The sequence below is a fragment of the Trichechus manatus genome, unplaced genomic scaffold (genome assembly GCF_000243295.1).
Source record: "Trichechus manatus latirostris isolate Lorelei unplaced genomic scaffold, TriManLat1.0 scaffold00037, whole genome shotgun sequence".
NCBI lineage: Eukaryota > Metazoa > Chordata > Mammalia > Sirenia > Trichechidae > Trichechus > Trichechus manatus.
Window position 1 is genome coordinate 15,574,022 of NW_004443973.1, and position 16,438 is coordinate 15,590,459.

The window sequence follows — 16,438 nt, forward strand, 5'->3', positions numbered from 1 at the left end:
GTTTTAAAATACGCTAGAGCATTTTTCTCTTTTTAACCACTTTAAAAATTCTAAATGATAATGGTTAAGAAAGTTAATCAAATTACAATCAATATTTTCACAGATACTTCTTATTATATGCATAGAAAACATAGCTTTTACATATAATTTGAAATCTGTATGGATTTTTCACTTTAAAAATACTAGGAATACATATATATATACACATATATGCAATAAAAACTATAACAACTACTTAATTTCATCAGGATATATAGCTCCTGTTAATAGCTAAAATGAGTCATATACACTCTCCAGTTCAATCAGTGTGAAACCTATAAAACAGAAACAATATCTATTCAAATAATGATTTTCCTGCTGTAAATTATTCACTGCTTAAGTATGGAATAGTAAAAGGTTTCATCATTTTATTAATAAAGAATATTAACATGATGAATATTTTTTTTGTTTAAAAGTTTATATACTAATTAAGTCTCATTTTCACCAATTTAACCCACAAAGAAACACTGCAGTACCAAAGTAGTCATTTACCATCTTCCCCAATCACTATCTAGCACCACATGGAATAACTGGTGATCCTGGGGGCTTCCTCAATTCTGCATTTTGTACTCTTAAAGGCAAAACTCTTACCTCTAGAAGAGCATCAGATGAATCATGAAGACAAAGGATCAAGGTCCCTACTCGGGCCATATTGTTGACATACGAAAAGGTAATCAAGGCAATAGCTACAAGGTGGTGCAGGAACATAGCGCCAAAGTCCTTAGGGAAGGAAAAAACATAGCCATATTAGGGTTTAGCAATATCACAACATTTGTATTCATCCGTTCAGCCATTCAACAAATACTTACTGAGAACCTTTGTAGGTTCAAGGATTTCTCTTTACTTGGATCTACAATCAATGTTCATGGAAGCAACAGTCAAGAAATCAAACAACATATTCCATTGGGCAAATCTGCTGCAAAAGACCTCTTTAAAGTGTTAAAAAACAAAGATGTTACTTTGAGGATTAAGGTGCACCTTTTCCAAGCCATGCTATTGTCTATCGCCTCAGATGCATTCGAAAGCTAGACAATGAATAAGGAAGACTGAAGAACAGATGTATTTGAATTATGGTGTTAGCAAAGAATACTGAATATACCATGGACTGCCAGAATAATGAAGAAATTTGTCTTCCAAGAAGTACAGCTAGAATGCTCCTTAGGAGAGAGGATAGTGAGATTTCATCTCTCTTACTTGGGACATGTTATCAGGAGGGACCAGTTTCTGGAGAAGGACATCATGCTTGGTAAAGTAGAGGGTCAGCAAAAAGAGGAAGACCCTCAACAAGATGGACTGATGCAGTGGCTACAACAACGGCCTCAAATATAGCAACGATTATTTAACGATGGCGCAGAACTGGGCAGTGTTTCATTCTGCTGTGTTTGGGGTCTTTATGAGTCAGAAGTGACTGGAAGGCACTTAGCAACAACAACAAACAAAGGAGACAAAGATTTCTGCCTTTTTATGTGTTCTAATGGGGACAATAAACAATAAACATAATAAGTAAATGATCTCTTATGTTGGAGATCATAGAAAAATCACTTTAATAATCACAGCCAATTATTGCAATTGTTGTCAATATGTTGTACACCTATAAAAAGCTGAATTGGCAAAAGTTGTGTGATAGATATGCCTACAACAATGACCAAAAAAAAAAGAGTAGCTTCTAAGGCTACTTATGTACAATCAAACACCTCATGGGATTTGGTTCCTTGGTTTGGCGGTTAGGGTTATGGTTTTATGGGACATCCCAGTTAATTGGCCTAATAATGTGTTTAGTGCTTCTATTCTACCTCCTAGTTCACTGTATACTGCTTGGGTCTTAAAAGCTTGCAAGTGGCCATCCACTATAGGTCTCTATTCACCTGGAGCAACAGGAAGGAGAGTCAGGAATAGAAGGAGGAGGTGGAATGTGTGGTTAATTGCCTCCATAAACAACTGCCTCCTTTACCTGGAGACCAAAAGAACTGGATGGTGCCCAGCTAGCATTACTGAACATTTTGTTCAAAGATTCCATAGAAGAATGCTGATAAGAAGGGGGGAAATGCAGAACATAATTTCAAATTCTCCTAGAATCCAGATTTTCTGGACCCCTGGAGGCTGGAAAAATCTGTGAAACTAATGACCTGAGATAATCTTTAAACCTTAAACCAAAAATATGCCCTGAAGACTTCTTAAAACCAGACAATAGTTTAGCATAACTAGTAAAGAATGTCTGTCTTGAGCACTGTGCTCTTTTAAGATCTATCTATATGGGATCAAATTGACAAGAGCAACTCGAAAGATCAGACAGGAAACCTTAGGGGGCAGTGAATTTATGTTAATGGGGGAGGAACAGCTTAGAAAAGGAAGGTGAGAACAGTTGCACAACTCGACAAATGTAATCAATGTCACTGAAAACATGCGGAAACTGTTGAATTGGTGTATGTTTTGCTGTGTATATTCTCAACAACAAAATAAATGAAAATTTAAAAATAGAAAAAAGTGCTATAGAAAAAAAGAGTAAGCATCGTAGGTGGGGGGGAGTGCTGCTTGGTGGGGGAATGGGTTGCAGTATTATATATCAGGGTCAGTGTAGGCTTTTCTAAACAGGTGACTTAAAGAAGATGGTTGAGCTAGCTATACAGAAATATGGGAAGAGAATGTGCCAGGCAGAGAAAACAAACAAGGCAAAGGCTTTATCATCATCATCCTCTTTATATCCTGACCTGTTCAAGGAATTGTAAGGAGACCAGTGTGTCTAGAGTAGTGTAAGAGAGAGTAGTAGAGGTTAGAGTGGCAACTTTGTAGATTCTTTTTTTTTTTTTTACTAGCTTCTTTCTACCTATTACCATTCTTAAAGAAGATATTGTAACTTTGTTGAGTAGAAAGTAATCACTTTATTATTTAATCACTGACATATAGCTGTTCTAGATTACATACATACTCACAGATTATTGGGAGGTTAAGGTGTCTAGAACAAGAATATTCCTGGGGCTTTAAAGATTTAATTTTATTTATTACACTGGAGTAACTACAAAGCACTTTTAAGCACTCTCTAAGATGGAGCAGGACTGGGCCTTGTTTTGTTATATATATGGTCGCTATGAGTCAGAGCTCACTGGAAGGCATCTAACAACAACAACACATAGTACTCCTAGTCATAATCATAATGAAGCAGGGTTAGGTTTTTATTCTTATAGATGCCTTCCACAAACTCCCTCTCGGATGTTCCCTTGGGACTATTCTTATGTTTGTTTTGAGAACCAGTCTGGGCAAACTGTCCTAAGGTTGGTGGATGTCTAGCCACGATACTCGGATTTAATTCTGATTTAAATTGACACCAGCAGCTAGGTCAGGCAGAGGCCCTAGTTCCTTCCAGATTCTACTTAATCTTTCACCCAGGAGGGGGCAGCCCTAGTGGTGTCTCCAATTTCTTTGAGCTGCCTTGTACTTTTCTTCTGCAACCATCTAGCTCTCATAGATTCTGCCCTGGCTTCTGATCCATTGGATGAAAGAGGAAATTTCTCTGGGCTCGTTTTGCTATCCTGGTCCTATAGTCACCTTTTCCACAATTTAGAGAGGTCTCTGTCTTTAATTTCATTCTTTAGTTCAGTTCAATTAAACAATTATTTTTGTTCAGTTTGTCTGAAGCATGTTCACTGATCAGTGGCTAAGGCAATTTCTATTTTAAAACAAAAGCTCAAGAAAGTAAAACCAGGGTACTATTGACATGGTTAGACTCCTGAAGAATGTAAGTGCCTTATTTAGCTCAACGGACGTTTCTGGAGTGCATCCTGCAGGAGAGCCAGTTTGTAATCCAGGCTCCTCCTCTTACGAATTTTGTAATTTTTGGGAAGGGTGTCAATTTCCTCATCTGTACCATTAATTATGAGATTGGATCAGATTATTTTTAAGCTGTCAAATCCATAATTCCAGGCTTGGTAGTTCTAGTGACTAAAATGTCATTTGAAGTCTTTAATCTACAAATTTCATATTGGTCTCAATTAGAATAAGAGAAAGAGAAAAAGACAAAGAGAGGGGGGCTGCTGATATTACTACGGTTATGCGTTTGAAAAGTGAACTTCAATAACTTTGTTTACATGGTTTTGGGTACACTTTGGGGAATATGTCCAGAAAGTGCTTTCCTCCCTTGTAAAGCACCTAACATTAATTGATAACTGCACGTAGTGACTTATTTCAAGGATAAATAATGTATCAGTATCCTAAATAAGATCAGATAATTTGAAAAATGAAACGCAACTCTTTCTCTTATTATTTCAGTTAACATCTGCGTTTAGTCTCCAAAGTAACCACATGGTATTGATGGAGGTACCATTGTTAGAAGAATCACCTGTCTTGCATCAGTTAATTCTAACTGCCCACAGCAGAACTCAGTGTTACAAACTCCCACCACCTGTTGACCTACCACTGTACTCCTTTCTCCAGAATCAGACTTACATCTAGTTCTCAGCTCACTGGCAGAAGAGAAAGGACGAGCATACTCTGAGTTTAATGAATGATTATGTGGAGGCTCAAGTTACCAGTTTTACCTACTTTTCCTGATTTTCTCTGATATTTCCATAGTATCTAGAATTTTGTAAATAATTAAAGTTGGAAATACCAAAATGTCTCAGGCATACAATAAAAATTGCATTGACCATGTCTCCCACTGGAAGATGAATTCTGTTCTCTCCAGGCTGTTCACAGAGATTTATTAGGTCCCATCACCTGGAGTATAGTCTTCTACCAGAAAAAAGCAATTTCAAACAATGGATCAATTAAAAAGGAGCTAGTCTATCAACTGATACTTTAAACTGTTTCCTAAATAATTAAATGAAAACATATAGCACCTATTTCAACAGCTTAATGAATGCATATTTGCTCTTGGCTTAGTACACAGATTTTAAAATCTAAACAGCTGAGTACCTCACCAGACCAAAACTTTCCACATTTCCCATTGTTCAGCCCAGAATGATTAATCTTGACTCACTGAAAGAGAGTAAGAGATTTTCTCTATTTAATTTTAAAATGAATAACTATAAATTGATTCAAACACTTATGGAAGATTAGGACCATTTTTTAATTGAGTTTCCTAATTCATATCTGATACAAATGTCAATAAATAACACAATGCTCTTGGCAATACAGCAGTGCTTCTTTAAAAACAAGAGCCTTGCTTTTCAGACGAAGTTTGCTTTGTGAACATGATTTCCACACATAAATCTCAGGATCCTAGAAAACATTTATAACTCAAGGGCTCAGAGTTCTGCCCATGGCAGACCAATTTTCATTATACAGCCGTATCTGTATGAATACGAAAAAGGTATGAATAATGGATTTTGTCTTTTACATTTCTGCTTCAGAAAGCATTACAGACAACGAAATACCTTTAATAAAAGTCATGCAGTCATTATTTTATGTGTACTCACATCCCCCACCTAGACATATTTCTTTGACTAGGCCCTGAATCTGGTCCAAATAACAGTTTTTAAACAAACTGTCAATTTGGATTTTATAAATGCAATGTGGAAAACTTCCATCATCATATTTGTTACTACTGAAAGTGATTAGTGTGAATATAGACTCAGGCATAGCTGAAAGAACCTTAGCATTTTAGGTTAAGGATATTTTCCTGGATTTTCAGTTGCAACAATTAAGTAGAGATCTTGATTTCTTGTTGGCCCTCAGATTGAAGGCTGGTCCCAAAGCCCTAATTCTAAACAGCCTGGCCTGGTCACCTGCTTTTCAGTGGTGCTCCCAACCTCCTGCTCTTCTGCCATATTATTTCTGGACATATTCATAGCCATCATTAAGGCCTTCCATGTTCCCTGCCTGATATTAACCCCACCTCAGCCCTCATTTCAGTAGCTTCTTGGAGAGAACAGAAGAGTTAGAGTCTGTGGCCTATGTTAATTTTCAGAGACAGAAACAAAATCAGATTTGGTCTTGACTCAAGCTGAATTAGAATAAATCTGAAATGAAAGAATTAAAGGAAAAGCCATTTATTTTAATACCAAAACATGGTAAGATAATGCTGGTTTTTTTTTTCCTTGAACACATTTCCAAATGGCATTTGGAGACCCTAGAAAGATTTTCTTAGCCTGGTCTGTACAACTCCCACATTCAGAAACGCCTAGGTGTCCAGGTATCTGGACTCCATCCCCAACTATTAGGATGAGAATCACCATCTTTAATTCAGTTATCCTGGGAAATTTTATGCACAATAAAATAAGGACAGAGTGATCAATCTCTCATTAAGACCTAAGGTCTGCCATTCTTTATGATGGAACTCCCTTGGCAATGGTCAGGCTGCAGGGAGTCTTCAAAATTATGCTCTGTTTTCAGGAGCCACCAGAAATTCATCTTCATGTGCATGCCTTTATGAAAGCAAAATCAACTCATTTCATACTAAAAAAAATACCATAAACAACAAGAAACATGTTTCTAAATTCCCATTTACTGCATAAAATACCAATAATGTTATGTATTCTCCTTTGGGAATTATCTTTGTACCCACTGAAGAAAAACACTGACGAACCTCCCAAAAAAAAGGAAATAAGATGACCAAGATTTTAAGTGAAGGCATCAGATGGTGAAGACTATAAATTAATATAAACTAAGCACAAGGCAAAGAAAAGGCTCTTCTCTCTCAGATGCAAATGGCACGTATTAGCTTTCCTGAATTTCATTTAATAAAATTAATATAACTAAGGAACTTGTAATCTAACTCACATGAACAAAAATCAGGTTGTTAGCACCAGGTTACCCATTTAACAGATTTTCAAACTCTCTAGGCAACAGAAGACCAGGAATACAGCTTAAAACTGATTGCATTTAATGGTGTCAGCAATAATAACAGAAATTTCCCAGAGTTTTTTACAGTCTTCTTACTTGAACCTTCAGGGCACACAGAAACTTGAATTACTTTTAACAGAGTAACGTGTTATTTTTCTCTAGAAATCACTAACAGCTTTCCTATCTCTTCACTTGGAATTCTGCAACCTAGAAGTAAAACTCAGAAGGTTGAGGAGCAGCACAGCTTTGCAGAAAGTGGACTCAGTAGGTAACTTGGCCACTCAGGCCCTGTCTCCACTCCAGAACAAATAAACAGATGGGAATGATGAGAACATCAGAAAAAGTTAAATGTTTTCCAGTGAAGAAATAGGAAAATATAATAGATTCTCAACTTTTGGATATGGGTAGCTGAAGTTCTAATAACAGCCTAATACCTAATCTCTTGTAATACATAATACTTAAAAAACAAACAGAGACTAAAATTTTTTCTATGAGACAATAATTAAAATGAAAGTTTAATCTGGGTGATTTATAGCAATCAGTTGATTCTGAGTTGCCTTGCATTGGCAATTTGAGGCAAATTACACATTTCTCTTACCAACATATGATGTAAGTAGTTCACAGAATGTATTTAAATGCCAACTTTTGAGTATCTGCACACTCTCACAATTTATTTGGTTATTATATTTTCAACTGGACTTGAATTTTGGCTCACTGTCAACAGAGTTGGTTAAATGTACGATTTAAAGAAAGATATTTCAAATAACAAGACTCTTCCAAAACTGTAACTAGAATTCATGTTTGTTCTCATGTACCTTACATGCAACCTAGAGTAAATACCTAAGAAAAAATTTGGAAAGGGATGAAAAGGTGTAACTTATCTGGAAAACATTTGTCCAGCTGTAAAGTGGAGTAGTCCAGGTAGAAACTACCACTTCTCTAAAACTTAAGCCATGAATAAAAACTCATTCCCACTAAATCTAGAGTCAACTTTATTTCAGCACTTTTTTTCTAATAGACTAGATATTTCCCCCCTTTAGACTAAATGTACGAATTTTTAGTCCTTGAGGGAGACAACTGTTACACACAGATACCATTCTAAAAAGAGTAGGTGTCAAGAAGTTAGTTGGTTAAAGCCTTTGAATTTACTATAGTCACTATCGACATGTTTTTACAATGTACACTGATATGATTTGAATATAGTTCTAAAATGTATACTGATGTGATCTGAATATAGTTTACTATATCTCAAATCTGACATCTCCACTGTTCACCAAACGTGCATATCCAGATTGCTCTACCTTAGAGCAGGAATAGGCAAATTGTAGCATGCAGGCCAAATGTAGCCCTCCGCTTGTTTTTGTAAATAAATTTTCTTAGAACACTGCCACACTTATTTGTTTTAGTATTGTCTATGGCTGCTTTCTTGCTACAATGGCAGAGTTGAGTAGCTGCAACAGAGACTGTATGGCCCACGAATTTAAAATATTACTATCTGGCCATTTTCAGAAAAATGTGACAACCCTTGCCTTAGAGCCACAGCAAAGGCCATACTATGGGAAATTGGTCACTTATCTGAGATATGGCAATTGTGTAGTCTCATGGTCAACTTCATATTTCTTCGAATAAAAGATGTGTTAAGGGATTTAATTTTAATAGTTATCCTGAAGAAATCCATTATATATTACTCTCAAAATTCAGAGACAAACTATAAAGAAAAGATTTTGGTAGGTACTCCCATCAAAATCCTCATGATCAGTTATACCTACAACTTGAAGAAAGGTTCAAAAGCAAGGAGTTTCTTTACCGGCTTTTAAAGTAAAAGCTATCTGTCTGGATGCAGTATTTCTTTGTCTACTGCTAGATATGCTATTACTTTATGGCTTCTGGGAACATATATAAATGAAATAAAGAACTGCTGTATAAGCAATGTTTATTCAATCTTTCTCCTGTGCAACATTTATGGTGCCATTTCAAAATAAAGAACTCATAATCTCAATATACTGTGAATTATTTAGTTAACATTTAATCTTTAATTGATTTTACTACTGTGGAAAAGGACGCAATAAAATTTTATTTGTCCAATAGAAAACATTAAGGTGGTGCCACCGATTCCCTCCTCATGTGCCTGGCCAGAGCATGGAGCTTGATTTGCAGCTCCCTGGAGTCTTCCTTTATGCTTTCCCTTCCTCTCGCCATAAAAAGCACACTCTAAATGCATTCTGCTTCCAAATGATATAGATATTTTTCTTAATTATACTTGCATGTCTTTTTTTCTCATTGAATTATGGGTCCTGGAAACTTGTCCAGCACTACAGACCTTGCCAGATCACAAGCACCTGGAGTCCAAGGCCTTGGTTACACTTTCTGGGCTCTGTTCAGATTACGCTTGTCCCAGGCACACTAGTTTATACAATGTTTAATGCTGGAAGGACTACTTCTGGGACATTTGAATATACTTCACATAACAGTCTTAAGTGATGTGATGGCTAATAGACTTTACTCTCCATTTTTTGCAATAATCCCTGGGGACAAAGGTGATGCTGATTCCCTTTATTCAGTAATTCTTAGTTATTCTATGATATCAAGTAAGCCCATTTATGTTGAAAACATCCAGAATGATCAGTAGGGGGCAGACTGTGATCAACTAAAATTAGAAATCTCCCATGACTCAAAAGCCATCATCCTCACCCTTGCTGTCAAGGCCTTGAGACCCAAGAAGACAATAGGAGTCAAGGACTCAGTTTTGTGCTTTAGATAGAAGGGTGGCAAAGTCTTCTTCAGCTCAATTAGGTGGAGATGGTTGTGTAAGTTATCAGGAGGGGCTCAGGGGAATGCTTTATTATCATCAGCCTTACATGCCCCCCTTCTATCTCCTCTTTCCTCAGCTGCCTGAGCTCCGTACCACCCACACCTCTCACACTCAGAACTCCAGCCCTGCAGAACTCACTGACCAAGCTTTTTTTTTGCCCCCATGCACACCTCTGGCCATGCAGTTTCTTCTGGCTGGAATGCTCGTGTTTTCTTTTCCTTTTTTCTCTAAGCCCCACTCCACCTCAAATACCTGGTGAACTCCTATCTACTCTCCAATTTGCCTACTAATTCTTAACTTCCAAAAGCTCATTCAGTACACTCAAATGTCATCTCCTCAAGTATCCCTGATTTGTGTAGCCAAATTTTAGTATTTCTTGTTCATATCTGTTACTTCGTAAAATTATTTATTACTCCTTGAGAAAGCCTTCTCAGGGCTCTAAAAATATATAATTCTGATGCCCCAACCCTCCGAGTTTTCATGTTCCCTGTACAGAATGTTAATTTAATAGGTGTCCACATCACTGGCTGCTGTGAGGATTAAATGGGCTATTATGCAAAGTGCTTAGAGCTTAGAATATAAGTCCTATATAAATATAAGCAACTATTAACGTTGTTATTATTATTATTATAGAACTCATCACACTGTGTAATTGTTGGCTTTCTTTTATGTCTCTCCCAGTAGAGCTTGGGCTCTATGAAGGCCAGGGCAACCTCATTCAATATGGAGCACAGCAAATGTTCTATAAACAATGCTGATGTGACACCCACAGTGAGGATGCTAGCCAGCCTTTATTGAGCACGTACCGTATTTTTTCTCAAATAACATGCCCACACATATAACATGCAGAAATGATGAAATTAAGTAAAACAGTTCTGGTATAATGTGTGTGCTATTTACATAAAATACGGTAACGTGTCAGGCACTGTGATTTATTCCTAACCACCACCTAATAAGACAAGTACTATTATGAACTTCATTTTTATAGACAATAAGGTACTAAATGTTACATAATTTCCCAAAGTCACACAGGGAGAAGGGCTAGAGCCAAATGTGAACCCAGTTCTGTGTGACCCCAGAGCTTGGGCTCCTAACCACCACAGCAGGCTGCTTCTCACAAATAAACGCCTGATAAAAGACTAGGTGCTTGAAGGGGGAAAGGAAACGTGCGAAGTTATGGCAATATTTTCTCTTTCCAGGAGCTTGGCTGGAGGGAAAGAGGTATAAGGGATTGGATAAAAGATGATATAGAACTGAATGTTTTTAAATTTGTATTTTAAGAGTGGAGACAGCTGCGCATGCTTAAAGACTGTGGGGAAGGAGGCAATGGAGAGAAAATACATATAAGTGAGAGACTAACAAATAGAACAAGGTTTAGTCCTAGAACATGGAAGGAGATGGGGGATCAAGAGCAAAGGATCAGCCTTGAGTGAAAAGGGAGCCTCTTAGGAGGCCAAAGGGAAGGAGATGGGAATAAGTCCATTTATGTTCATGGAGATAGAAACTGAGGCATTCATGAATCCAGTAGACAGAGCTATAATAAGCCAAAGTGGGTGTCTTCCCAAGACACCTAGGGTGACTTGAGAGAAACTCTCCAAAGGACGCTGAATGACTGAACCTCCCAACTGAGAGTGGCACCTTCTGGGAGACAGTGGGACTTCTGAAGCCCTAGACTTAAGGCTCCAGAGTCCTGGAACAGCAACACTGCCTGGGCCCTGGGGTGGGTCTCTCTGTAATGCAGCAATGCTGTGGACCCTTGCACCACACTAGAAGCAGCAGCCCCTGGCCGTCAGCCTCCTATACCCCGAACAGCAGTATGTGCCTCTGCACTGCCTCAGGGTAGTCCAGTAGCTGGTCATCTCTCTCTAGACCTAACGATGCTTAAGAGCATTTCCCCTGGCAGGGCACATGGGCGTTTGAGCACCGGACTAAACCAGTAGTTAAGGCAACTTTTGAATAAAATACCATAAAACTGCCCCATACAACACATTTCTTCTCCAGACAGCACTGTTCTATTGCTCTCCTAGCAGCCTGCACACAGCACCGGGTTGAAATGCTTTGATCACAGGCAGTAGCTTATTAAAATGAGCTGTCTCATCTTCCCTGCTTATATTCTAAAGACAGTAGTGAGAAAGAAAACAGGACGGAGGCTGATGAGTCAGAATACCTGCCTTGGAAGAAACCTATGCTTTCAGGGAAGAATACTGTTACTCCAACCCCAAGTGGGCACAGGAAAGAGCAGCATTGCCCCTCTGTGAGAGAGAGGTTAAGTGGCCAGCCTGACTGTGCCTGTAAGTAGCAGCACTGATGTTATAGAGATAGAGTTCTAAATTATTCCCCATCCCTTTCAGGCTAACAGATGTCATCTGCTATGATTTTAGCTTTTCAAGCAAAGAAAACACATGGTGATATGAGCACTATCTGGGAGTCATATTCTTAAGACTTAAAAATAATCCAGACCAGCAGTTCTCAAACTTTTTGGTCTCTTAACCCCCTTACTGGAGTCCCTGGGTAGCGCAAATGGTTAAGCACTCAGCACTAATGGAAAAGTTGGCAGTTTGAGTCTACCCAGGGGTATCCTGGAAGAAAGAGCTGGTGACCTACTTCCAATAAACCAGCAATTGAAAACCCTATGGAACACAGTTCTACTCTGTCACACTAGGACTTACCATGAGTCAGAATTGATTTGATAGCAACTTTTTTTTTTAAATTATATTCTAAGTGCCTATCAACAAATGAATGGATAAACAAATTATGATATACACACGATGAAATACTACGCAACAATAAAGAACAATGATGAATCCATGAAACATCTCACAATGTGGATGAACCTGGAGGGCATTATGCTGAGTAAAATAAGTCAATCATAGAAGGAAAAATATTGTCTGACACCACTATTATAAAAAGTCAAGAAAAGGTTTACTCACAGAAAGCAACAATCTTTGGTGGTCATGAGGGTGGGGAGGGGTGGGGAAGGGTAATTACTAACTAGATAGCAGACAAGTGTTAACTTTGGTGAAGGGAAAGGCAATACACAATTATACAGGAAGTCAGCACAAGCTGACCAAGGCAAAGGAAGACACTTAGGACGCTTAGAGGAACACAAGAAGAAGAAGAAGAAGAAAAAAAAGGCAATCACAGTAAATACTGTAACATATACAACCCTACAACAGCAGTAAAAACAAACAATAACTTACAAGCAGATACAAAGGCAGAATAGGAGAAGGAAGGTGTATAAGAGTATACCCACGTACACATATAGGTTAGACTGGATATGTTTACATACATATTTGTATATACAGCATGTATATTCATAAATATACAATAGAACACAAAGGGGGCACAGTCATAGAAGCCTCCTAGATATACCCAAACACCTTGAGGGATCAAGTTACTGGGACTGAAGGCTGGGGACCATGGTCTTGGGGGACATCTAGGTCAACTGGAATAACACAGTTCATGAAGAAAACGTTCTACATCCTACTTTGGTGAGTAGTGTCTGGGGTATTAAAAGATTGTGAGCAGCCATCTAAGATGTGTCTATTGGTCTTATGCCATCCGGGGCAAAGAAGAATGAAGAAAGTCAATGATACAGGAAAATATCAGTCCAAAGGACTACTGGCTCACATGAACCACAACCTCCACCAGCATGAGCCCAGAAGAACTAGATGGTGCCTGACTACCACCACCAACCACTCTGACTGGAACCACAGTACAGCGTCCCAGACAGAGTGGGAGAAAAATGTAGAATAACGTTCAAATTCACAAAAAAGACCAGATTTACTGGTCTCACAGAGACTGGAGGAACCCCCAAGACTAGAGCCCCCAGACACCTTGTAACTCAGAATTGAAGCTACTCTCGAAGTTCACCTTTCAGCCAAAAATTAGACAGGCCTATAAAACAAACAATAACACACGTGAGGAATGTGCTTCACAGTTCAATCAAGTATATGAGACCAAATGGGCTACAAACACCTGCCCAAAAACAAAGATGAGAAGGCAGGAAGGAACAGGAAAACTAGACAAATGGAAATAGGGAACCTGGGGTGAAAGGGGGAGACTGTCGACACATTGCAGGGATTGCAACCAGTGTCACAAAACAATGTGTGCGTAAATTTCTGAATGAGAAACTAATTTGCTCTGTAAACTTTCACCTAAAGCACACCAATAAAAAATTATTGAGACCAAGGAGTGTTTGCTTGTGTGAGTTGTTATCTGTCAGTATTTACCATATTAGACATTAAAACTGAGAAATTAAAAAATAATTGATTCTGAATAAAAATAATAAACTCCATTTCATGTTAACTGTTTTTTTAATGAAAATAACTACGTTTTCCAAAATAAAAAAAATATCAGAAGAGTGGAATTGTTTTACATTTTTGCAAATCTCTTTAATGTCTGGCTTAAGACAAGAGAGCTGGGTCCTCATAACTGCTTGTACATTCAATCTGTTGCCTTATGTTGTTTTGGCTGAAATTTGTGAAGAAAATCAAGTCTCTCACACATGTGTTGTTGGAAAAGGGAGAAGTATCTTAGTAGCCTTTCAGATGGCTGTGGACATTCTTCTTTGATACTGTACCAAAACTTGACAAGTGGGAGATTCTTAAAGGTTAGCTGCAACGTGGAAAATGAAACCGTATCAACAATTTTTCATACTTCATTACATTAAAATCCATTGGCCGGACTTCTGCTTTGAATGGATCTCTCACTGATGCAGGATTTTGTAACATCATGCACTGGTCCTTTGGAAAATACTGTTTCACTGAATCAGTAACACATTCTATTGTACAATATTAAAAAAATCATATTTGTTAATATCACTACGAATCTCATCAAGAAAGTCTTTAAATACTGAGATGTTATCAAGTTCACGATGGTGGATACAAGTTTTCCAAATTTCTAATTTTCACTTCAAAGCTTGAGTTTTATTATTCACAATTAAGAATGTCAACTGTTTTCCTTGAAACAACTTGACAGGCTCACTTTGTGCATTTTCAAGAAGAAGTCTGCCAAAAATACAAATTGGAATCACCACAGTTTGTCAGTCGTTGTTTCAGGTAAAAATGGGATTCTACGGGGGGAAAAAAGCCAGCAGTTCAGCTCACAACACAAAGACTACCTGCACATGCTTTTTCTGGAAACACTATTGATTATCGGCATGCAGCAGAGGTTTTTTATGCGTACTTCCCACTTCATCACACAAAATACTAAAAAGATGGATACTCTAGAATAGGGATTTAATAAAACAGACACTTTTCACTGCTTCATCAAGAACATTCTAAGTGAAATTGGAATTTTTGTCTTACTGGCAGTGAAGAATACAATGACTACAAGTACAGTTTGGTGCCACTGCCAGGAATTTTGCCCACGGCTGCTGTGTACCATCAGTGCAAATGTCAACACAGTTAACAAGGCAAATGACATCTTAGTATTATTATGAAAACAGTTTTGACATTACAGATCTCCTGAAAGGGTCACAGGGACCTCCAAGGGTCTGCAGACTATACTTTAAGAACTGCTGACATAGACAAATTGTTTCCAAATACTGTTCTGTTGTTGTTGTTAGGTGCCATCGAGTCGGTTGACTCACAATGACCCTATAGGACAGAGTAGAACTGCACCATAGGGTTTCCAAGGAGCAGCTGGTGGATTTGAACTGCTGACCTTTTTGGTTAGCAGCCGAGCTCTTAACCACTATGCCACAAGAGCTCCAAATATTGTTCTAAGAAATTTATAATTAGCCATATTATTAATAATAGTTGCACCAGTCAGGGTAAACGAGGTTATGTTGCAAGAATAAAACCCTTAAAATTGCAGTGGTTTAAAACAAAGGCTTATTTCTTAACCACTGAAAAATTACCATCGGTGGGAGGGGAGGTTCTGCTTACTAAGTCACTCAGGGATCCAGGCTGATGGAGGAGTCTCCATATCAAATGTTACCAGTGACTGTACTGGGCATAAGAGGGAGCTCTAGAGGGCCTCACAGTGGCAAGCAAATGCTCCAGCCCAAAAGGGGCTGAAGTCAATTCTGTTTACAGCCTATTGGTCACATGGCTCCACTCAACTAATGGAGAGGTGTGGCTGGAAAGCACAATCCTTCATGTGTGCCTGAGTGAAGAGAGCTGGCCATATTTGGTGAGCCACATTGATAACTACAGCAATAGCTAATATTTATTGAGCACTTACTATGTGCCAGGCACTGTACTAAGTACATGTAATGCTCATTTATCCTCACAACACACCCATGAGGTAGGTTATATGAACTGCATTCTTTGAATCAAGAAACCAAGGCACAGAGAGGTAAAGTAACTGGCTCAAGGCTACATCAAATCAGGAGCAGAGCTGGCAAGCAGATGGTTGAAGATCGCATGTCTTTAACCTCTAAGCCAGGTTGCCGATAACAATGTTTTCCCCAGTCTAGGACAAAAATGAAAAAAATAAGACCAGTCTAATAACCTTCTTCATAAAGATAAATATAAAGGATTAGCCTTTATTGCAAGATGCCCTTTTCTCCTTTTCTTTTATGTTAGAATGCCTTTTCATTTATGAATTGATGATGATAAATGATTGGCGTTTTTTTAAAAATTTCCTTACTAGGAAAAGTAAAAGGTTAGCAACATTATGTTGGCCCCTCTCCATTATTATTATTTCTTTAAATTTTTTGACCAGAAAGATAAAATTTTATGACCACTAATTTTTGTTTTGTTTTGACCACTAGATTTTTTTTTTTTTTTAATATTTTATTGTACTTCAGGTGAAGGCTTACAGAACAGATAGTTTCTCATGTAACAGTAACACACATGCTGT

The 16,438-nt window shown here is 38.0% G+C and overlaps 1 protein-coding gene across 2 annotated transcripts in view; it reads right to left on the minus strand.

Moving 5' to 3' along the window:
• Positions 1 to 16,438, minus strand: part of CERS6 (ceramide synthase 6) — a 333,383-nt gene that overhangs the window by 56,499 nt on the left and 260,446 nt on the right. For both annotated transcript variants that reach the window (XM_023730602.1, XM_004375551.2), the window contains exon 7: positions 631 to 759. In XM_023730602.1, coding sequence (XP_023586370.1) covers positions 631 to 759 — 129 coding nt within the window. The remainder of the gene's footprint in view (positions 1 to 630; positions 760 to 16,438) is intronic.